Source organism: Enhydra lutris, unplaced genomic scaffold (assembly GCF_002288905.1).
Source record: "Enhydra lutris kenyoni isolate GAN:26980312 unplaced genomic scaffold, ASM228890v2 scaffoldscaffold92, whole genome shotgun sequence".
Classification (NCBI taxonomy): Eukaryota; Metazoa; Chordata; class Mammalia; order Carnivora; family Mustelidae; genus Enhydra; species Enhydra lutris.
This window is the reverse complement of record NW_019154176.1, coordinates 1154152-1179374: the sequence shown is the minus strand read 5'-3', so window position 1 is coordinate 1179374 and position 25223 is coordinate 1154152. Positions and strand designations below refer to the sequence as shown.

Sequence of the window (25223 nt, the reverse complement as noted above, 5' to 3'; positions counted from 1 at the left end):
TTCCAAGGAATTCCACTTCCAGTCCCAGTGAGGAAATAAATAAAACTAGGTGGTCCCAGAATTTTCATCATCTTTGTCAACAACACGGTTTATTTTCCTCATCATTACTCAGTTAACTAACATTTATGCATGATATAGCACCGGAACTGCTAGGGGGTGTGAGGAAGGTAAAGTTCTGTCCCCTACCCTCAAGGAGCCTTCTAATTAGGGAAGTAAGCCCTAAACACACACTTTCACTGATTGTCACAAAAAGCATGCAAGAGTCATTTGATGCTGAGAAAAGTACAACGAAGGCGGCAAGTGGAGGGACTTCGTCATCAACAACCCAATAAGAACACCAACTATCACAAACACCCAACATGGACAACCACCCTGCCAGACACACCCTTGTCTTCAACATCCCCCACACACTTACCCATCTGTCCACCCACCCATCTCCTTACCCTTCAGTCCAGTGCAGTCATCTGCCCATCTACTCATCCACCCAAATATTCACCCATCGGTCATCCAACAGTCTACTACTCATCCTCCCCTCTATAACCCATCCACTTACTCATCTGATCACCCACCTATCCAACACCATTCATTTTCCTCTTCCTCTCTCCCTCTTTTCCTTCCTTCCTTCCTTCATCCGCTCCCTCCATCCATCTGTCCAACCACCCACAGATCAATTCATCCATCCATCCACTCATCCCATACTAACTGCATGGGATGACCATTCTCCCCTACAGACCAGAAACATCCATCCGTGATACATAACTTAAAAGGCTGCACTGTGGCTAGGAACAGGCCAGACACTTAAATTTTTTTGCATTCTAACAACTCTTCCAAAGGGAATTCAAGTCCATAAATGTTTTTGACTATTTCAATTAGTTCAAGACCCCAACTCTCCAGGCAGGAACAGGGGCTGTCTGGCTGCCCTAGCCCTTAGAATGAGGAGGAAACTGAGAACCAGCCTAGCCAGGGCCTGTCAAATGGCTGGTGTTCCATAAACGCTGGTGAATCTCAGCTGATTCTAGCTGAAGCTAGGTTCCCAAGTACACAGACTAAAATTAACACCTTGAATTCATTCATTCAAAAATTATTTATTCCTCACGGCAGCACTGTTCAAAATAGCAAACATACACGCACACACGGGCACTCATACACACATGCAAACTGGAAACATCCCAAATGTCCATCACCCAGGGAAGGGGATAAATTGTTGTATCATCACAGAATGCAAAATTAGGCAGAGAAAAGAAAGGACCTACAGCTACACTCAATAGCAGATGAATCTCAGAAACATACAATTGGGTGGAAAAGACAAGTACAAGTTCCAGAAGGCTACCAAGTTCAGAAACCAGGAAAACTAAATTTATGTGAAGGTGCATGTGATAAAACCTGTAAGAGAGGAAGAAGGAGAAGGAGGGAGGGAGGGAGACACACACACACAGTCCAAGAGACAGCATCCAAGAGACAGGGGCTGACTTTGGGGAACGCAGTGGGGGAAGAGCAGGAGGAAAAGGGAGGTTGGAGACCACAAATGGAATTAGGTTACTGATCATGTTTAGTTCAGGGTTTCTCAAAGCCCGCTCCCAGACCAGCAGTAGCAGCACCGCCTGGGAACTTGCTAGAAATGTGGGTTCTCAGGCTCCACCCCAAACCTCCTAAATCAGAAACTCTGGGGGTGAGGTCTGGCCCCCTGTGTCTAAATAGCCCCCAGGTGATGCTGATGCATGCTCAGGGGTGAGCACCTCCGTCTCTTACACCAGATGATGCTGACCCTGGAGGGCTGGGGACCACACCTAGAGGACCACCATTCCAGTCTGTGACGTATGTAGCTGGTCCACCAGCGTGTCCATATCCTAGCACAATAAATAAGGAAAAACAAGTGGAAGGACAGATAATATTGAGAGTGTATGGTGAAGCTGTAACAGGATTAAAGCAACAGGCTCTTAATGGAAAGCAGGAGAAAACACCCCACGGATATTTATTCAGCCCCTGTAGGTGCTGGGCTCATGGCCAGCGTGGTGGCCCCATGAATGCAGCCCTCGCTATTGTGGGGTCCGAAGGCCATCCTTTTCACAGCATAATCATATAAACCAAATGGTTTCTGGGTACTGTATCTTTTACAGTATCTCCCAGAATTCCCTGTGTGTAGGGTCGCTCTGCCCATTTTACAGATGAGGAGACTGAGGCGCCACTAATAGGGGCTGGAGCAGAATTGCGCAGTGCGGGTCACCTATCCTGAAGCTCTGTATGCTTTGCCTCCACCCTAAGTCACCTCCCCTGTCCTGCCTCTTCTCTACCTCCACTCCTTAGTGCTATCGCTCAGACAGAAACATTCCTACACGGACTCCACGAATGCCAAACATTCACGGGAGCAAAGGAAAACCGGCATAGCCTCCCATACACATTATCTTTAATAAGGAAAATAACAAAGGTCAATAAGATAAAAGAGCTTGGCATGTTCTAGAAGGTCAGAAGCCATGTTACCCTCTCTTCCCCCGCCACTGGCAAGTTCTAGGTCTGCCTCTGGGTTCCTCTGAGACGCATCTGTCAACTTACTCTTGAAATCAGACTTAGCCCTCGTGCAAAAGTACTTGCATAAAAATACTTTAGAAATTGATTTAAAATTATATATATATATATATATATTTTACACACAGACCTAAAAGGAGAACAGTACTTAACAGCATGAACATTATTTACTGGCAGGTGGGCGACAAAGCTGAATTTCCCTCACAGCTCCGGGGACAGGGCCCAGCTCTGCAATAGTGTCATTCTGGGGAGGGACTGCTAATTCTGAATTCCAAGTCCGACCTGAGCCCTGAGCACCTCCATGAAAGACCAGAGGATGTTCCCAGTCTGAACAGAAGATAAAAGTCATCTCTGACCCAAGAGAGACGACAAAACTTGATCTGGACTTAACTTAGAAATTTCACTACAGAGCTGGGATCTCTCTCGCATTAGCTGCCTTAAACAGGCAGCTTCCGAAAGCACAGTTCATTCCAATAAAAAGCCCCAGCTTTTCAGAGGGGAAAAGTCACCTATCTTCTTCTTTCCCCATACTAGCACCATCTCTTATTCCCCTCCTCTCTCCCTTCTTGGGTGTTAAGGACTCACCAGTAGGGTGACTGGTGTCCTGCTTTGCCCAGAACTACTGGGTTTCCTGAGATGTCAAAACCAGGACAGTCCTAGGCAAACTGGGACATCTGCTCATCCTATCCAGACAAGGACTAATGCCCAGTGGTTCTGGAAACCCAAGTTGCAGAGCCCACCCCCTGGTTCCCTCTCCTGCAATGTTCTTTGCCTTCTCTATTCTCGAGGAGGTAAGGGACAAAGTGAGAAATAAGAAAGACAGAAATTGGTGGGGAGGAAGTACATTCTAACCCCAAATGAGCAGGGTTCTGCTGTTAAACCCCCCACTGGTTGCCTGGGGTGACCTCAGCAACTGTCCTAAGGCATTTGGTCTCCATCCTGGGCTGGACTCTTGGCCAGCTCAGAAGAAGGAGATGGGGTGTGAGAGAGAACAAGGAAGCTAATTACATACTTTAAAACTCCCTCACCTTGTCACCCACAAAGGGAGGGATCAAGGGACAAGACAACAATTAATTTTATCTTAGACCGAAGGGAATAGAAAAATAGGTCAAGTGGGCACGAATCTTCCCCCTTTAAAGCTTCCAGAAAGAACAGCGAATACAGAACATCTGAGGGTTGCTTTAACGAGTGCCACACTCAGATTAAGAAATCCAACCTGGCCAGTCACGGGGGGCCCTTAGCTCCCACTCGTACCCAGAGAACCTGATTTCCAGCCAAAGTTTCCAGAAATGACTATTAGGGGGGAAAGTGCTAACATTATAGCTTATGTATTTTGGAGCTTCTTCATGCCCGACACGACCTGAGTGAGCATTTAGCACGTGTGAACCCACTTAACCTCCCCAGTTCTCCGAGGGGAGACAGTAACCTCATCGCGCACACTGAGGCTTTGATGCCCAAAGCAGCCTGGCCGGGGAGCTGCCCGAACTTGGGCCTGGCCATCCCACAGCACAGGATGCTCTCCCTCTCCTCTGTCATATTTTGGGGCACCACACTGATCCTTCCCAAAGAGCCGAGTTAGCATTCCCCAAAATGTATGAACTGTGGGGCTTTTGGGCTTTGACGATATCTGGATTGAACCCACTTTCGCGGTGCTGCCTTCCATTGCTGATGGAGGGCTTATGTGCCTTGCTACTGGGGACCGGGGAGGAGAGGTGGTACCTAAGCCCCAAGCACCCACGAGACATCCCCCCACGTCCCTGAAGAAAAACTTCACTCTCAAGAGCAACTGTCCCCCAACTTCCCGAGCACTGTAACTTCAGAGACCTTCTTTGGTTTGATAACCTCATGTACACATCCCCTTTCTGACCCCCTACCCCACTGGTCCCCTGTACCTAAAACCCACTGAAAACCTCAAATGTTGGCCTAAGGGCAGAGCAGATCTATAGCGTGTGCAAATGAGTAGTAAGAGGCTTTTTCACTCACCGTAAGAACATTTACGGAGTGTTTACTTCATGCCAGGTGTGGTGGGGCTGCAGGAACAAGGGTGACAGGCATGGACAGGTATGGAGCCTCACAGCCTCAGAGCTTGACTTTTTACCGTGAATGGTGGAAGCAGCGCACTCCAAGTAAGAGAGTCCCTTTCCCCACACTGGAGACCCCCTTCCTCCCTCTTCCCCATTTCTCTGATCAGTACATAATACTACCATATCCAGCACTGTCTATACACTCCCACAATCCTTTACCTAATCCCTAGAAGCTAGACGTGCTTTGGAGTTTAGAATTTGGTGCTTTTAAAGGGATAATGAGGACATGAACATAAAATGGGCACAGCCACTTGGAAAAAATAGTTTGGCAGTCTCTTATAAAGTTAAAGGTATACTTAACCGCACACCCCAGCAATCTGACTCTTGGGTATTTACTTACCCAAGAGAAATGGAATGTACATTCCCAATGTTCCCACTAAAACCCTTCTGCCAATGTTTATAGCGACCCTAGTCACAATTGCCCAAGCTGGACACATCCCAAATGTCTCTCAACTGGGAAATGGATGAACAGACTGTGGTCCAGTCATCCCATGGAATACGACTCAGCACTAAAAAGAAACGAACTACTCCTATGCACAACAAAAGGAATAGATCTCAAATGGCTTCATGAAAAAGCAAGGCTTCAAAGGCTACATACACAGTGATTCTATTTCTATGACCTCCTGGAATAGGCAGAAACATAAAGATGGAGAACAGATCCGTGCTTGCAGGGGTCTTGGGTAATGCGGACTCAGAAAGCATTACGGGATATCCTGGGACTATGAACCTGTTTGAGATTTTACTTTTAAGTCATCTCTCCATCCAACACGGGGCTCGAATCCACAACCCCAAGATCAAGAGTCACACACTCCACCGACAGCTGGCTAGGCTCCCTGAAACCATTCGCTATCTTTGTTTTGGTGGTGGCTACGTGACTGCATGCATCTGTCAAAAACTCACAGTGCTATATACAAAAAAGGGTGAAGTCTGCTAACTAATTTATACCTCAATAAACCTGATCTTGGGGGAAAAAGAAGAAGAAGAAGAAGAAGAAGGAGAAGGAGAAGGAGAAGGAGAAGGAGAAGGAGAAGGAGAAGGAGAACAAGAAGAACAAGAAGAACAAGAAGAACAAGAAGAGAAAGGCCCTAGGATGTACCTATGATATGACCTGGCTACTCTCAGTGGAACCCACAGATCACGGCAGGGGCAATCCCTAGAATCCTGCTGGAAAAGCAAAACTCTGGGCCCCACCCCAAACCTGCTGGGCCAGAATCACTATCTGAACGAGTCAATCCTCACACACATGAAAGTTTGGGAGACACTACAAGGCATACATAACAGAGCATATCAAACATTTCTGCATCAAAACACCCCAAACGCACATCATGGGGGATCAGTCAAGACTGTATGTAAAGACTGTAAACTCAGGTCAGTTCCAGGTAGGATTTTACCCCTGCGTGATCTGATGTTTTGGTTTCCAGAGCTTTTGGGGTTTGGGGATTACAGAGGAGGGATCACACCTTTGTGGGGAAGAAAAAAATCCCAATGGACAAGCCATGCTAATTCTTACTTCCCAGAATTCTGCTCTTCTGGAATTACCAGGCATGCTGGTCTAGTAGAAGTTTCATAGGGGTCACACTGTCTTGCCTTCTATAGTAGTATCTTCTAGCACATTCTACTTTTCAGGACGAGCAGAGGGCTGATAACATGCTCCAACTTCTCCCAGGGCTCCCTCTGGTTCCCATACAGAACATTCCTCTTTTAAAAAACTAGGGAACACCAATCAGCCAATGTCCATAGGTTACCTGATGTGATGGGACTCGGCTCCTTACGGAGATTGCCAGAAACACGGATGAAAAGCTGGAATCTTGCGGCCAAATCAGGAGACCGAGTGGGACAGCACAGAGACCTGGGCCGCGGCTCCTGCTACAGCCCCAGTTCTTACATCGTGCTCAGTGGGAGATCTGCTGGCATCAGCAGGACTGGGGGAAGATGACATTCACATTGGCGTTTAGTAGCACATCAGAAGGAATGAGTGGCATTAAGTGGGGGCTCTGGTAAGGTTGACAGATGCACCTTATTAAGCTGACAGATTTGAGCTCCTTAGAAGCCAGCACCAGACCCCATCATGGCCGCACTGAAATGAGACTCCCGATCACCAAAAACATGGAACCAAGGTGTGTGGTCAAGACGGCCTGCTACCCAGCATACTCCGAAAGAAAAAGGCAGCAGTGTGAATCTGAACATCAAAGATTTCCATTTGGGTGTTCTTGCTTCAGAAGAGAAAACTAAAATGAAGGAGAACCCTTATTCTCACTGCTGGCTTCAAGCTTGGAGGTGCCGAGAGAGTAGGGTACAGAAGGGTAAGGCATTGCTGTGGCAAAGTGCCCAAGGGCATGGAGACTGGAAGGCGGCCCCCTCCACCAGCGTGCCATGCTGGAATTTGCACATGCAAGTAACACTCTTGGGCCCTATGGAGTGTACAGCCAAGTTCATGGATCGTTCGCTTGCTCCTCACGAGACAGTAAAGAAGGTCCTTTCCATGGCCCTCTGCACCCTTAGTGGATGTCATTTCCAAATACACACCCAGCTACACATGCATCAAAGAATGGCAGGGCAGTTTCATTCCCAGATGCAGACCCAAGAGAAATGTTCAACCCAAGACGTGTACAAAAATGTTCCTAACGACACAATCTGGAGACTGACCAACTCACAAGTAGAGGGAACAAGTACACTGTGGTAGAGTCACACAGTAAAATGCCCAGAGCCACGAGAAGGAGCCACCTCCAACCACTTGCGGGAATCTAGATGATTCTCACAGGCATCCTATTGAGCAAAAGAAACCAAACACAAAGGAACACAGCCTGTGCCTCCACTGACTGGAAGTCCAAATGGAGGAAAATGAACCTGTGGGCTTAGAAGTCAGAGTAGTGGTTAACCCTGTGGCGTGAGTGGGGGGGGGGGTGGAGGGGGCCTGAGGGGGGCATCTGGGGAGCTGGTCCCAGCCTCTTTCTTGTCCTGGCACTGGTTGCAGTGGCTGTGGTCACTTTGCGAACACATATTAAACTGGACTTGACTTGAGTACTTTTGCATACATATATTAGCCTTTATTCTAAAAGTTCAGAATAAGTACTGAAAGACATTATTTTAAATGGCAGAAGCGTTTGGATACAGAAGCCAGCGTCTGCCCTGGTACCCTGGCTCGTCAGCGTTTCTCCAGTCTGTCTCTTTGTGCTGGCCCCGAGTCCCTTATCCAGCGCCCCTGCCCCCAGCTCTCTGTCCTCTCTCCTCTCATCCCCCTAACCCCCAGAAAGCTTAGACCTGGATTACCCTGCTTGGTGACAGATTGGGGGGATGGAGAGCTTTCCCTTCCAGAGTGGGGCTGTATAATGTGTTTGCTGCCTCGGGCCAAAAAGAGAATAAAAACTGTCTGCAGAGAACAAAATGCACAAACTCACAAAGCAAGAAAGCCAAAGAAAACCTAAAGTACCAGCAGAATGCTCCCGATTCACCTGCATCCCTCCCCAGAGATTCTTCCTTCTGAGAGGTCCCTGGCAATCCCCTCCCTCCCCAACAGCTCTCTGATCTGCAGCATTCAGTCTGGACGGGGTGAGCTGAGGACACAACATTAGGACTCCCACCTCCTTCCTTTCCTCTTAGAAGACTCCAAATCCAGGCTCCAGAAGGCGATCTAAAGCCATTTTCAACATGGAAACCAGTCAGCCCAGTGATTCCCTCCTGGACACCCCCTGGAGTTATTTGAGCACGCACACATTGACATCTTGCCACCCTCCAAGCCCCCACCACTCCTGAGGCAGAGGGTGGGGAGGCAGGCAGAGTGATCACAAGACCCTTGAGCATTTCAGTGGGTCTTCACAAGGTTGGAACTTGGGAGGCAAAGTCCAGGCTCCCGGTTTGTGCACCAATCCAGATGACATCGTGCTTATTTGCCCCTCCAGAAAGACCCCAGCTGAACCTCCTAATTTTGACCACCCTCAAAGTAGACTGTTCACACCAAAACCTCAGAGCCCTCTTACAATTTCAGCACCCAGAAGCCAAAAGCTTGCTCAATTTTGAGTTCCCCTAAAAATGAATCCACCAGCCACAGAGCTCCTCAAAGAAGCAACCCCAGGACCACCTGGGGCCCAGCCCTGTTGAGTATATAACAGTTGAAACCAAACACAACAGAATGGGGGCTCATTGCTGAGCCCCAGGGGCCCATCCAGCCCTGTTCATTTGTACACGGAGGGTAGCCAGTTGGAACCAAGCCAAGGAGCAGCACATTTGGGCATGGCACAGTGGCCAGTCAGCCTGGGGAGCAGGGTGCGTCCCCCCACTTGGAATCTAGGTCATGCTTAGATAACTGCTAGAAAGCCCGACTAATTACCCATCCTTGCCTGCCTACATCTCAACAGATGTTAAGCCCTCCTCAAGGTTTATTTCAAGCAGGCACAGATTTAAAGAAACACAAGGGGATCTGCATTTTGATAGCATCTCAATAGAGGAAAATGTGGTCTTCACCTTCTTCCTCTGGATCTTTGATTTAAAGGGGAAAAAAAAAAAAGGCATTTACCTGCCCAGAGGTGTCCACATGGAGGCTGATTCTCCTGGTGTCCCCTCCCGGTTCCCTAGGGTAGGAGAAGGCAAATCCAACCCAAGGCCTGACACCGTACCCTAGGAAGGACCTGCCACCTCATTTCCTCTTGCCCTGTCTTTCTTACTGAAATAGTCCATCTAGGTCTTCCAGGTCAGGGCCCCAGATAGGGCAAATGGGATGTTTTCTGCACCCCAAACGATGAAGAGGTCCCTGGGAAGTGGCTGAAGGAAATGGGACCCCAGACATAGGGGAGAAGAAGTGCTCTCCAACCCACCACTGCCTTTTTCAGATGGGGGCCAAAGGCCCAGACCGGGATATGAGCTCGGGCAAGTGCTGGCCCCTCCGTGTGAAGGCCACATGTTCTTCCACCAGCTCTTGGCCCTGGGAACCCCTAAGCGCCCTGCCCTAGGAGAGCGGTCCCCTCTTCGGGAGAAGGCAGGGGTGGAGAAGCCAGTGAGCTGGGTTCCGGCTCCGGCTCTGGAAGCTCCCGTGGATTCCAGCGAGGGCCACCTAAGGAAACCCAACCAAAGACCCCGTGGTTCTCCTGCCCTGGCCAGAGAGCCCAAGCCCCGGCCGGGTCCATGCTCATTTGGGAAAACTCTGACCCATCCAGAACTGGCTCTGAAGCTCCCACCCAGGCCCCTATTACGACCCCAGGGCCCACCCCTCGTTCTGGAATCCACTTCCCCGGTTCCCCCACCCCAAGCCTCCACGGTAGCTCAACCCAGCTCGGGGTGGAGAGATTCTCCACACTCCTCCCCGGTGCCCCCTCTCCCAGCCCCTGGAAGACCCCCCCCACCTCCCATCAACCCCCGGGTCTCTCTCCCAGCCTGGAAGAGGGGAAGCGGAGGGAGGAGGGGGAGGCGCAGCTGCCGGGGTTCGCTGCCGGGTTCGGGCAAAGGATATGGCCATTCGGTGATCTTTTTGGCGTATTTTCTCACCACGTTGTCCTCGCTGAAGAGGAATAGAGACCGGTTGACCGTGAGGCAGTTCTGTCGGACGGGGATGGGGTTGTAGAGGGCCATGGTCCGCGCTCTCTGCGCCATTGACTGCTTGTACATCCTTTGCGCCCCGGGCTGCCCGCCCTGCCGGCTGCCCCCGGCTCCTCGCCCGCCTCCGGCGCCCACGACCACCCCGGCGGCTGCCCCGGAGCCTCCTCCCCCGTAGCGGGCCGGCATCTCGTCTCCGAAGCGGGCCATTCTGCAAAGAGCAAAGGGCTCCGGGTTACGCTGCGGCGAACGATGCGGAAGACGCCGCCGCCGCCGCTGCCGCTGCCGATGCTGCCGGGGCTGTGAAGACGGCGGCTGGAGCTGCGACTGCGGAGACGCTCCACGGCCCAGCCCATCGGGCGGCGGCGGCTCGGCGCCTCGGGTCGGGGGCTCACAAGGCGGCTGCCCGGCCCCAGCCGGGGATAGCGGCTCGGGACATCTTCCTGGCTGACCCCGGAGAAGGAGGGGCGGAGGAGGGTGCGGGGGCGGGGCGCGGGGGCCGGGGAGGGGGAGGGGAGAGGGAAGCGAGGCAAAAAATAACCGAGGAAGGAATCCAGGCAATCCCCAGTCCACCCACTCCGGAGGAAAAAAAAAAAAAAAAAAAAAAAAGACAGTTAAAAAAAAAAAAAAAAAAAACAACGCACACCCCCTTTAAGACGCGAACGGTTTGCAAAGGACGCCCCCCCGGGACGCAGTGGAAGCTTCAAATTCCTCCGAGGTCCGGGTCAGGCTGGCATCTTGCAAAAGGAGTGCGCTCGGCCCATTAGAAAAAAAATTTTATTAAAAAAATAAAAATAAAAACCAGGTCCTTGCGGGGGGCGGAGGGCAGCCCCAAAATTAAAAAAAAAAAAAATCCTTCTTTCTGTTTGCTTGAGTTCCTAGACCTTAAAAAGGCTGAAAGATCTGTAGCCAAAAAAATAAAATTAAATGAAAAGAAAAAAATATTAACGGGAAGGGAAAGAAGGGGAGGGGGAGGGAAACGCTCCGGAGGGCTCTTAAGGAGTCTTGAAGCCGCAAGGTCCGGGTGATTTTTTTTTTTTTTTTTTTTCTTCCTGAATCACCAGCGGCTGCCTCTTCTGTTCACGAAGGAGTGTGAGTGTGCGTGTGCGCGCAGCCTTTCGCTCAACCGTGCCTCATCTTGGGGTTAAATTGCAGCAATGAAATCCTGAAAATTCCCAACAGGGGAAAAAGAGAGAGAGGGAGAGAGAGAGGTATGCGCCGTTCGCTTAGCCACTCAGTAGCTGCTCCCGGATGCTGCAATGCCTGGCGTTCCCCCCCACCCTCCAATGCCTCCTCCTCCTCCTCTAGGTTTTGCTAAAATAAGACGGGTGTGGAGGGGTGGGGGAAGAGGAAAGAAGAGGGAAAATGGGCTCAAAGGTCTAAACCACTGGCCAGCGAAGCTCCAAAGAGGAGCGATTGATGAGTTTAACGGGAGAAAGACCCACCCAGAATGTCGACACATGATGGCCCACGACCAATCGCGGAGGCGCGAGGGGACCCGGCTCAGCGGAGTTTGTGGGGGAGAAGTGGGGAGAGCCGGATGGTCGGGAGGCAGGGGGGAAGTTGGGACAACAGATTCCTCCTCCCCTGGGAGGAGACCTTGTTTTCCAATGGGTTTCATTTCGGTTGCAGACAACCGGACGCTCTCAGCATCTTGCAAGGAGGAGGTTAAGAGGAAGAAACTTAATGATAAAAAGAGAGGAGATTCGTGTCCAGGGGTGCAATTAGTCCGTCTCTAAACAAATCTGGTCCGTTCAGCAAAACACACTTTTTGAGGAGAACGATTTGGGGGCACTGCTGTCAAAGTTTCAAGTCACAGAGGCCGGGCAAGCTGGAATAAAAGGCTCAGCTCCTCTTTGAGAAAACTCCAGAGGTGGCAATCTTAACGGCTTGAGGCAGATAACTAAACCAGGTCCTAATATTGGGCATCGTGTTCACTTCCCTCCAGAACCACTGCAGTTTATTTCCCATTCCCTTTTTTGTATTGTGAAGTTGAATAAACACACAGAAAAATGCCTACAGCATAAGTACAGTTGAAGACTTGGTTGTGAAACCAATGCTCTTGAAACTAACACGCAGGTCCAGGGCTACCAGTGGGACATCGCCAGCTTCCCAGAAACACACACACAGGTCTTCCCCCAGCCATAATCACTGTTCTGACTTTATACTATTAATAACCTTGCTTTTCCTTATACTTTTACCTTATTTGCATTCCCAATAGTACAGTTCTACTTGGCATCTTTTTGAATTCTTACATAAATGGAATCATACATACAGTATATATCCCGTGATGTCTGGCTTCTTTGGTCCAACATCATGTCTTTAAGACTCATCTGTTGTCATGTGTAGCTGTGATTGATTCACTTTCACTGCTACATAGTATTCCATTGAAGGAGTATGTCACAATTTGTTTACTATTATCCCATTGATGGACATTTGGACTGTTCCCAGTTGGGGCTTTAGACATTCCTGCCTCAAATACTCTGTGCCTGTGAGCATGCATTTCTGTAGGAAATAGCCCTAGGAATGGAATTTCTGGGTCCCAGAGTATGCCTACCTTCAGGTTTGTAAAATGTCACCAAACTGTCTTCCAACGTGGATGTACCAAGAAACCACTGAATTTTTAGGAATCCATGTATAGGCTTAGAGGGCAGGAGTGAGGGTAGGGGTTAAGAAACAGGATGAAGAAGGCAAATACATATATTTTTAAGCCTTAGCTAGTTGAATTTGAGTTGATCACCCCCATGAGTATTTGAGTTCTTTGGAACATTCTAGAAAAGATACATCTTTATATAAATTCCCCATTCTGTGCTATGAGTCATCCTGTACAGGTTGCTTACAGCATTTTCAAGATTTTCTAACTTGTCAAAGTATGGACAAAATGATAAAACCAAGACTAACTAGAGTTGCAACGAGATGGAGCATATAGGATTCTTGACAAATAGTAATGATTTTTGTATTTCCTGTTACTTCATATCTCAAGGCAAATGATAGCCAATGGAAAACAAGAAGTAATCCCAGGTGCATGGATGCCAAAGGCCAGTCATGTAAGAAGATCATGTCGTGCAAAGCAAACTTACAATAACTTGTTTTTATGGACTTTCCTGAGAAGACAGTGGAGTTTCATAGCATAAGTGTTACCTACACAGATTTCCAAAGACCCCAGAGTCTTTCAGGAAAGAGTGACATCTACTTGATAAGGTATGTATGCATGTTCATACATGCAGGTGAGAACAGAGGATCCCCAGCTATATACAAATGCATGGGCCAATCTCACAACCATTATGCTAAGCCAAAAAAGCCAGACACATAGTAGAACATAGTATATAATTCCTATTATATGTTGTTCATACAAAGGCAAATGAAAAGATATATAGGCACCTCTATGTTCATTGCAATGTTATTTACAATAGCCAAGATATGGAAGCAAACAAGTGTCCATCAATAGATGAATGGATAAAGAGGAGGTGGTATATATATACACGCACAGTGTACACACACACAGACACACACTGGAATTATACTTCTATGAGTTACGCAGTTTTCTGTGTGTGCTATCCTTCAAAAGAAAATGCTTGTCATGCTTCTGGATGTAGGTCCCAAGTGGCATCACTTGTCATGGTGACCTGTAATTCTCATTGTGCACTTTGACTGTGAAGTCCCTACAACAAACACTGGTTTTTATTTATTTATTTATTTTTTAAACTGGAAGACAACAAATGGTCCTCTGGAATGCTCTAATCCATGCCTTGACAGCAGACAAGCTGACTGCATATCAGAACCACTGGCAAAGTGTTGTAAAATTCAGACTCCTGGGCCCTCCCCTCTTCCCAAATTCCCATTCAGCAAGTCCTTGGGGGTATAGCTAGGTTTGGCAATCACTACTCTGAAAGGCAAACTTACCATCCCTATCTTGGCATTCTCTAGATTTATCAAGGGGGCACTGTTGGCATTTTTGGTGGAAAAATTCTTGTTGTTTGGGTCTGTCCTGTGCATTGTGGGCTGTTTAGTATGCCTGGCACAAGCCCACTAAGTGTCAATGGTACCCCCAATCTTGTGCCTAACAAAGATATCCATACACATTTCCAAATGCTCCCCACCAAAGTGGCAGAAAGTCTACCCTTTCCTCTCACCAAATGGCATTTCCAAAGTGTGTCTGATTATGAAGTTCGACATATCTGAGTATACCTCTTCTTCCTCAGAATCTTTCTAAGACCTCCGACCCCCTCAATTGCTCAATCAGCCTTTTTTTGGAAAGAACTTAACTCAGGCCCCCTAAAGGGTAACAGGGCTCCAAGTACATTATCCTTATAGATTCACCTTACAAAGAACAAAAAAAATTATGTAGCCAAAGGAATGAATCCCTAATGTTAGAACCTTACTATCACCTAGGAAATGGGATGGATGGGCAAGAAATCTTCATAGCCCCTCAAATAACTTTAGTAGGTAGTATCTTGCACCCCATTAATCCAAATTACTAATGTTGACCAGTTAGAATGGTATAGAATCTCATTAGCATCATAGATAGAAGCAGTTTAACAGCAGGCCTCCAGGAATGAGTCTCAGCCATTGGTTCTAATCTTTAACACATCTGCCAGCTGGAGGTTTAATTTATCAATCAGCAGCAGCATTACCATACTGGCTTTGAGAATGTTATTCAATTGAACAGGGCTAGCATCTCTGAAATAAGTGCTCCAAATAAAAAACTGCAAATCACATTCATTTGGCTGTTAAAACAATTACCAGCTAATCCAGTCATGTTGAGTTGCAAAAATGGATCAGCCAAAAGACATTTGGTCTCTGCCTTCTGGTCTGGATACCAGTCTGGGAATGAATACCAAGATCTTTGGGAGATAGAGAGTATAAATGACAAAAAACAAATCTTATAATCCAGACATTTGTGGGTCATGATGTAGCAGTAAGAGTGAATCCAGAGATGGAATGTGGCCGTCACTCCAGACATGACATTACAGAGCAGTACATGCCCTACAAATTTCTAAAAAGAAATGAGGCAGAGCCTCGTTCTGGATGCAGACCTGGATTCAAATCCTAGCTATAGTGCTTCCAAACTGTGTGTTTTTGGAAAAGCTCTTAGACTCTCTGAACTATAACTTCCTCATGTGTAAAAAGGAGACAAATCTCCTTACTCCACAGGTTGCTGAAAGGATTAATTAAGATCAAGCTTAGCACAATGACTGGCACAAAATTAACAATCAAGAAATGGTAAATAGATGTTTAAATCACCACCATCTGGAAAGATATTCCATGTTCATGGATAGGAAGACTCAATATAATCAAGATGCCAGTCCTTACCAGCTTGATCTATAGATTCCCTGCAATCTCAATCAAAATTGCAGCAAGTCAAGCTCAGTGGGGAATCTGCTTAAGGATTCTCTCTCTCCCTCTCCCTCTGCCCCCCACAAACAAATAAAGTATTTTTTTTTAAATTGCAGCAAGTTATCTTGTATATATTGACAAAATCATTCTAAAGTTTATCCAGAGAGGCAAAAGACCCAGAATAGCCAACATGAACAATGTTGAGGGAGGAAAACAAAGTTAGAAGACGGACACTACTCAACTTCAAGACTTACTATAAAGCCACAGTAATCAAGACAGTATAATATTGGCAAAAGAATAGACAAAAAGATCAATGAAGCAGAAGAGAGAGCTCAGAAATAGGCCAACTGATCTTTGACAAAGGACCAAAGGAAATACAAAGCAAGCCTGTCTTTTCAATGAATAGCACTGGAATTACTGGACATATACATCCGTAAAATGAAAGAAGTCTGAACAGATCTTATGCTTTTCATATACATTAAAATGGATCACAGATTAAATATAAAATGCAAAACTATAAAACTCCTAAAAGATGACATAGGAGAAAATCTAGATGACCTTGGAATGAATTAAAAAGCTGAACTTCCTTAAAATTAAAACTCTCTGCTCTGCGAAAGACACTGTCAAGAGAACAGAAGACAATCCACAGACAGGGAGAAATGATTTGCAAAGATATGTCTGATAACGGACTGTTAACTAAAATATACAAAGAATTCTTAAAACTCAACAATAAGAATGTGAACCTGATATTTAAATGAACCAAAGACCTTAACAGACACCTTGACAAAGATACACAGATGGCAAACAAGCATATGAAAAGATTCCCTGCATCACATGTCATCAGGGGAATACAAATTAAAACAAGGATATACCCCTACACACCCGTTAGAGGGGCCCAAAACCAAATGCTGGCGAGAATGTGGAGCAACAGGACTCTCACTCACAGCTGGCTGGGAATGCAAATTGGTACAGCCACTCTGGAGGACAGTTTAGTGGTTTCTTACAAAATTCAACTTACTCTTACCATAGGATCCAGCAATGGCACACTCATTGGCATTTACCCAAAGGAGTTGAAGACTTCTACACAAAATCTTGCACACGGATGCCAATAAGCAGCTTTATTCATAATCGCCAACACTTGGAAGCCCAAGGTGTCCTTCAATAGGTAAATGGATAAACTGTGGGACATCCAGATGATTAAATACTATTCGGTGCTAAAAAGAAATGAGCTCTTGAGAAATTAGAAGGCATGGGGGAATCTTTAATGTGTATTATTAAGTTCAAGGAGCCAATAGGAAAAAGCTGGACACTGCATGATTGCACCCATATGACATTCTGGAAGAGGCAAAATTACAGAGAGAGTAAAAAGATCACTGGTCACCAGCGTTAGGTAATAGATAGATGGAGCACAGAGGATTTTTAGGGCAGTGAAACTACTCTGAGACTATAATAATGGATCACGTCATTACACATTTCTCAAAATCCACAGAATGTACAATACCAAGAGTGAGCCCTAATGTAAACTATGGACTTTGGGTGATAATGGTGAGTCCGTGAAGGTTCATCGGTTGGAACGAGTGTACCTTGTAGATGATGCGGGAGGCTGTGTGTGTGCAGGGAGTGGGGTATGTGGGAAATCTCTGTACCTTCCACTCCCTTTGGCTGTGAATCTAAAAATGCTCCAAAAAACAAAGTCTATTTTTAAAAATCACCGTAAGTCACCTTTCCATACGTGGGATCTGAGTCTGTGTATGTCATTGACCCAGACTGATTTCAATATCAGAGAATTTTTATTTTTTTAAACAAACTTTTTATTTTGGAAGAATTTTGGATCTACCAAAAGCTTGAAGAGATAGTACAAGAGAGTTACCCTGTGCTCTTCATCCAGCTTCCCCTCATGTTAACATCTTATATAACCCATAACTAAGAAACCAGCACTGGTACAATGTGAGAAAGAGAGAGAGAGAGAGAGAGCGAGTGCACTTGTATATGAACACAGTGTGGGGGAGCACAGAGATGGAGAAGCAGACTCCCTGCTGAGCGGGGAGCTGGATGGCTGCAGGACTCAATCCCAGGACCCTGAGGTCATGACCAGAGCCGAGGTCAGACACTTAACTGACTGAGCCACCCAGGTGCCCAGGTAGTTTATTAACTAAACCCTAACTTTATTCAAATTTCACTAGTTTTTCCACCAATAACCTTTTCCTGTTTGGAGATCCCAGCTGGGATGCCACATGCTATTGAGTCATCTGGTCTCCCTACTTCCCTTTCTTTTTGATCGTTTCTTTCCTTGTCTCTCACAATCTTGATAATTTGTGGGAGTACCTGGTCATGGATTTTGTAGAATGCCCCTCGGTTTTGGTTTATTTGCTATTTGCTCATGATTAGACTGGAGACTCACTGGGAGACAGTTGTCTGCTGTCTATATGGCTCTGGACTCAGGAGAGAATTTGCAACAGGGACACGTTTTGGGGGGTAGCCCTTAAGAGATGTCCACATCCTGATTTCCAAAACTTGAAAACGTAATCTTATTTGGAGAAAGTGATCTCTGCAGATGCGATCAAGTCAAAGGATTTTGGAGATGAGCTTATGCTGGATTATCTGGGTGGGCCCTAAATCCGAGGACAAGTGTCCTTATTATAAGAGACCCAGAGAAAGAGAAGACAGACACAGAGGAGACAGCACATGGAGACAGAGACAGAGGCAGAGGCAGAGGTTGGCGTGAAGCCTCCATAAGCTGAGGAATCCCAAAGGTTGCCAGAAACACCAGAAGCTGAGAGAGAGAGAGGCAAGGAACAGATTCTCCCCAGAGCTCATGGAGGGTCTATGGCCCTGCTGACTCCCAAATGGTGAGAGAATAACTTTTCGTTGCTTTAAGTGACCTAGTTTGTAGTAAATACGGCAGCTCCAGCAAACCAGCATGGGGACCATCGCTATGAAGGTCTTGGAAGTGGGTGGGATGATTTTGGACCATGGACCCAGAGAGGGCCGAGGCCTTAGGAAGGAGTCCTGGGAAGGGCTGACATTTAAAGGCAGAGCAGAGAAGCAGAAGCCTCTAGCGCAGGCTGAGAAGGCACCATCAAGGAGGTAGGAGGAAAATGTGGGTGATGCCACAAGAACCCCCAGGGATGGGGATCTGGTGTCAAACGCTACCAAACATAAAGCCAGATAAGGACTGAAAATACCGCCCTCGTTCCGCCACACATATGATAATGGCATTAAAGTCACAGCTTTTCCAATGAACCATTCTTTTTTGATGGTAAAATATGCATCACGTAAAAGTGACCATCTGAACCATTTTTAAGTGCACAGGTCAGTGGCACTGGATATCTTCACACTCTTGTGCTATCAACCCCACCATCCTTCTCTAGAACTCTTCCATCCCCCCAAACAGACTCATCCCCACTGAACATGGACTCCCATCCCCCTCCCACAACCCCTGGCACCTGCCATTCTGGTTTCTGTCTCAATGGATTTAACTCCTCTAGGGGACCTCCTATAAAGTGGGATCATACAGTATTAGTCCTTCTATAACTCACTTATTTTACTTAGCATAATATTCTCAAGGTTTTATTTATTTATTTATTTATTTGAGAGAGACAGAGATCACAAGTAGGCAGAGAGGCAGGCGGCGGCGGTGGGGGGGTGGGCACAGGCTCCCCGCCAAACAGAGAACCCGATGCAGGGCTCGATCCCAGGACCCTAAGATCACGACCTGAGCTGAAGGCAGAAGCTTTAACCCACTGAGCCACCCCGGCGCCCCAGAATTTCTTTCCTTTTGAAGACTGAATAATATCCCACCATATGGTTGTACCATTTCTGTTTATCCGCTCATCTGCCAGTGGACCCTTGGGCTGCCTTCTACCTTTCGATTATTGTGAACAACTCTTCTATGAACATGGGTATACGAAACTCTTTGAGTCCCTGTTTTCAACTCTTGGGGGTATATTCTCCATCCCAAAGTGGGATGCTGGCGCATACGCTAATTTTATGTTTCATATTTTGAAGAATTGCCATACTGCTTTCCCCCAGCAACTAGAGAGTCCGTCGCTTTTTAGAAGTGCATATTAAAATATTTACAGGTGAGATCATGTGATGTCTGAGGTTTGCTTTAACAGAACCCTGGGTTATGTTAGAGCAAATTAAAGGTTTGCTTTAATTTGCAAAGTAAGGTTATGTTAAAAGTTTAAATACAGTATCATAAGATGAGCCATGAGTGGATAATAACCAAATAACTAAAGACAGATATGGTAGGCTATCATTCTAGTCTCTCTTCTTTTGTATTTGTTTGAACTTTTCCAAAAGGAAAAATACTCTTGTCAACTACTTGAATTATTCTTGATTCGCGTTGCAACGGGAACCTCACACTTAATTATGGAAACAAAAGTACTCAAGCTTACTATATTCTCAGGCAATTACAAATTATATTCAGCATCCAACCCCTCTGTAAGTCAGGAGCTTGATTAAATGCTTACTTATATATTCATGTGTATCCTGAGACATTAGCAAAGGGAAATTTAATCAAACGAACCACATCTGCTTAGGGAAACCCCGTCTTGGTTTTTCTGGACTGAGAGCTGAGCTAGGTCCCCTCAACTTGAAAAAAAATAAGTTCTGTCACATCTGGAGATAAAGTCACAGACAACAGAGCCAAACATGCTACTTCATTTGCAACACTCAAGAAAAATGGTCCACTCCTTTGATTATTCATCCTTGCAACAAATGTTGCATGCAACAAATGTTTACTGAGCATCTCTTCTATATCAGGCCCTCTGCCAGGCAGCAAGGAGACCTACAGCCATGAATAGAACAAATATGAAATTCATGTTCTACGGCAGAGAAACCCGAAAAAAAAAAAATGAGTGAACTTGGGTAGATCTAGCAAATGTCAGGTAGAGATCGTCTTTAGAAGAAAAATTGGAGCAGAGAGGGTGTCAGACAGAAGAGGAGGGGAGTTATTTCAGAAAGAGAGCTCTGAGAAGGTGGCATTTAAGCTGAGACCCTTGGAAAGAGAAGAACAGAGGTGCAGACATCAGGAGAGGGGGGCCAGGGTGAGGGAACCCCAGCAGCAAAGGTCTGTGATGGTGGTGACTGGAGCAGATGGGAGTGGAGGGGGACAAGAATGAACTAAGGGAGGTGACAGGGCCAACAGGGCTGTCATCCCATGTTGGACATTTACTGTTTTAAAATACAGGTTTGGGGTGCCTGGGTGGCTCAGTGGGTTAAGCCTCTGCCTTCGGCTCAGGTCATGATCCCAGGGTCCTGGGATCGAACCCCGTATTGGGCTCTCTGCTCAGCAGGGAGCCTGCTTCCCTTCCTCTCTCTCTGCCTGCCTCTCTGCCTACTTGTGATCTCTCTCTGTCAAATAAATAAATAAATAAAAATCCTTATTAAAAAAAAATAAATAAAATACAGGTTTTAGGTGAAACATGCAACCCTTGATCTCAGGGTTGTGAGTTCAAGCCCCACCTTGGGTGTGGAGCCTACTTAAAAATAAATGGATTAATTAAATAAAAATGCCCCACTAGGGCATCTGGGTGGCTCAGTCAGTTAAACAAAGTGTCTGCTTTTGGCTCAGGTCATGGTGCCAGGGTCATGGGATTGAGCCCTGGTTTCTCCCTTTCCCTCTGCTGCTCTACAACCCCCAAGCCCTGCGCTCTCTTGTGCACACACACACTCTCTCTCTCAAATAAATAAACAAAATCTTTTTTAAAAAATGCTCTCACTGTATTTCATATGTACCCTCTTTAAAACATCTGACTTTTAAAAAATAAGAATAAAATATAGGTTGTATTGCTATTCAGATATGGTGAGGCCAACTGATCAGGAGCTGACTGCCATCGGATAGAGAGCTCATTCTCCTCACAGATGCCAAGAGAAGGGGGGACGCCATGTTGCCATGTCACTCAGGGCCACAGAGGGAAGCACCAGGTTGCTCAGAGGGGAAAAGAGCAAAGGCAAAATGTGGGCAAGAGCCTCTATTGGGGTATCCTCAGGAAAGAAGAGACAGAGTGGGGTAAACAGTCTTAGGACTGGCCAGTTCGAATAACTTCAGGGCTCTGGGATGTGAGGCTGCCCCTGGTTGTCTGGCACCTGGCCCAGGGGTGATCAGGGCTGGTGGATGGTGGCCGTGAGTGTGAGAGCCCCACAGAGGAGGTGGGGGATGCGGGCTCTGGATTGGTGCGTTTGTATTTGAAACACAAGCTCACTGGTGAGACTTTTACTCTTTAAAATGATCAGCTATCCCTGCGACTGACAGTCAAAGTTCCCGAAACACACAGCTTATACTTTTAACTCACCTGAGAGACTTTTCCTCCCATAAAGTCACAGCATGTCCCTTAAAATGTTTTGAGTTCTGGGACCCCAAGGTCCTGCCTAACCTGTTCACTGCTCCTGCCCCAGCAACCAAGAAAAGTCAAAATAGGACCCCGTTGCCTCAAAAAGGGAACAGAGTGAGTTTCAGAAGAGTGCAGAATGTGAACCATCTTTATAAAAGAGAGACAGAATATGTGAAAATTTAAAAACAGTTGCTGGGATTTTTTAAAGAAGAAGCAAAAGATAAACCACAGACCAAATACAAATAATGTCATAAGAGGGAACGAGAGGGATGGGGTCCAGGGACAGAATGGGAGAAACCCAGTCCTCACATCTGGTTAGAATCACAGCAGCAGGGGCGCCTGCGTGGCTCAGTGGGTTAAGCCTCTGCCTTCAACTCAGGTCATGATCCCAGGGTCCCGGGATCCAGTCCCGCATCGGGCTCTCTGCTCAGCGGAGAGCCTGCTTCCTCCTCTCTCTCTCTCTCTCTGCCTACTTGTGATCTCTCTGTCAAATAAATAAATAAAATCTTAAAAAAAAAAAAAAAAGAATCACAGCAGCATTACTTGCCTGGGCAACATGGACTTACCCCTTTTATTTTCTTCTGTTTGGACCAGTGACTGAAAAAGAGAGCAGGAAGCACGCACACAACAACAACAGAGAATGTGGTAAGAGTTAAGCTTGGCGACAACATGAATGGGAACACGCACGTGCCTACAGGGTTACACAGAAATATGTGCATATATCTGTGATGTCCTTCCATGGCTGTTCAGCCTTTTCTGTTACTGAGATGACAACAGCTAAATAATCTCACATCCCATATAGCACCCCGACTGTCACCAAGTTAACATGCTTCATGTTAAGGAGGGCTTGTGATGAAAAAGAAGAGCTTCTAAATTATGAGAAGGTAGGTGTGTCATGGGTGTGGCCGGCACTAGACAGCCTGAACCTGACCACTTCAGTGCACGCAGGTCTGACTTTCTACTGCCAGCCCCCCAATTAGTGGGGGATTGGGGGAGGCTCTTTCTGGCCACCGCGGTGTGCACACAGCAGGCTAGGATGCTGGGAGATGAACGTTCCTGGGAGCAGCCTTCAACCCATGACTGATAGAAGTTGGTGAATAAATACCCCAGCTCCCTTGGTCCTAGATTTTGCGTCGCTCTGAGAAATGTGCTCTCTGCCGCCCCCTAGAGGTCTCCCCTGGTAACTGAGTATCAGTTGCTCCTGGTGATTTGCTAATGGCAAACCCATTACTGGTTCTTCCTTCTCTGCTCCTCTGCCAGTCCTGGGATCTACCCCCAAAGCAGTTGAATCTCTGCTTCCAGATCTGCTTCTGGGGGGAACCCAAACTAAGACAACGGAGTTGGACAGAGTCTGTTACCTCTTTCAAAATTTTTGGGCCAAAGGAAGTTCCTTCCCTCCTCCCTTCCTTCCTATTTTCCTTCCTCCTACCCTCTCTTCTTTCTTTCCTTCCTTCCTCTCCACCTCCTTATTCCCCTTCTCCTCTCTCTCTCTCTCCCTATTTCTTTCTACAACAAATATTTAAGGGGCTTGTAGGATAAAAGTTAAATATAAATCAGGAACCCCTGATAAAATGTGCTGCCCAGACCCATTATATAATACAAAACTCCCAGAACTGGGGCACCTGGGTGACTCGGTTGGTTAAGCATCTGACTCCTGGTTTTGGCTCAGGTCATGGTCTCAGGTTGTGAGGTCGAGCCCCACATTGGGCTTCCACTCTGTGTGGGGTCTGCTTGAGATTCTTTCCTCCTCCCTCTACTCCTCCCCCCAACCTCTGCTCATGCTCTCTAGCTCTCTAAAATAAACAACATCTTTTTTTTTTTAAGATTTTATTTATTTTTTTGTCAAAGAGAGAGAGAGAGAGAGCGCGTGCGCACACAAGCAGGCAGAGCGGCAGGCAGAGGCAGAGAGAGAAGCAGGCTCCCCACAGAGCAAGGAGCCCGATGCGGGACTCGATCCCAGAACCCTGGGATCATGACCTGAGCCAAAGGCAGCAGCTTAACTGACTGAGCCACCCAGGCGTCCCCAAGAAAGAACATCTTAAAAAAGAAAAATCTCAGAACTACTTGTCAAAAGTCTTGAAGTCGCTCTCTTTACAATGTAGCCACAAGCCTCATGTGGCCACTCGAGCCCTTGACCGATTCACTTCGAGACATAAGTATAAGAATACGTACCAGATTTCAAAGACTTAATACAAGAAACAAAATTCAAAATATCTCATTAATAATGTTTATATTCCACACAGGTGGAAATGATGACATTTTCAATATGCTAGGTTAAATAAAATATATTAAAACGAACTTTATATGTCTCTTTTTACCTCTTCTAATGTGGCTACTTGAACATTTAAAGTTACACTTGTGACTGCTGTTGTTTTTCTGTTGAAGAGTGTCCGCCTGGGTGACTACCCAGCTCTGCACTTCTGAGTTCCATGACTTTCCCCACCATGAAGATGGCTTCCTCGCTCAGGAACGACACAGCAACAGGAGTAATACCCTTCCTCCATACATTACGAGAACTATCGCTTATTGTCTCTGAGCGTCAGTCTCCTTTTCTGCTAAATGGGGATGAGAGCAGGATGCATGCTGGGGAATTACGGAAGGAGTAAATGACACTGGTATGGGTTGCGCCAGGCACAGGGGAGTAAAAAAATGAGTTTTGGCTTCCTTGATGATATTTACTGCATGTCAGGTGAAATTGCATCTCATGTCCAAAGGAGGCATCCAGCGCTCCAAAAATAAGGAAGGCAAACAGAGGGAAGGACCCATCAGAGACACAGACAAATAAAGGTAGCAACAAAGAGGTCTCAACAACACTCATCCGAAGAGAATAAAAGTTCCGTCTCAGAATTACATGCAGAGAGAAACATGAATGCATTTATGTTCAGGTTGCTCTGACGCGTGTGGTCCGACAGAGAGACCATCCGGGTTCACTTGACAGAACATTAAAACTCTCTTCTATGTCTTTTTTATTCATTCCCCTGGCATTGCCTGTGTCTTTTGTCGCAGAAAATGCTTTCATTCCATGCTGACAGAAATCGCTTACTCTCCTACCTGAGACACTCACCCAAGAACGGGTCAAGAAGTGTCATGAGCTCCCAAATCAAGAAAAAACCCAAGTCATCATAAGAAAGAGATTTACTTGGGCTCACAGATGTGTTATAAGACAGCATGATGTGTGGCTGAACTGTGTGGCTTTGGGCAAGTTGCTCAACCTCTCTGGCTTCAGCGTTCATTTGTAAAACGGGGAAATTACACTTAATTGGTGGTTGTGAGAATTAAATGAGATAATCCACACAGCATGTCAGACAGACTCAGAGCCTGGGTCTTGGTGCTGTTAACTCTCCCTGCCTCCAACCTAGACTCATGTTCGTTACCAAAGAGATTCCTATCGCTTCAGATAAGCGTAAACCTTTTC

General features: G+C 46.6%; 1 protein-coding gene across 3 annotated transcripts in view; it reads right to left on the bottom strand.

Annotated features, from left to right (window-relative positions):
• Window positions 1-10343, bottom strand: part of LOC111162543 (calcium voltage-gated channel subunit alpha1 A) — a 213317-nt gene extending 202974 nt beyond the window's left edge. For all 3 annotated transcript variants that reach the window (XM_022527035.1, XM_022527034.1, XM_022527033.1), the window contains exon 1: window positions 10051-10343. In XM_022527035.1, the coding sequence (XP_022382743.1) occupies window positions 10051-10343 (293 nt within the window). The remainder of the gene's footprint in view (window positions 1-10050) is intronic.
• Window positions 10344-25223: the final 14880 nt, after the last annotated feature.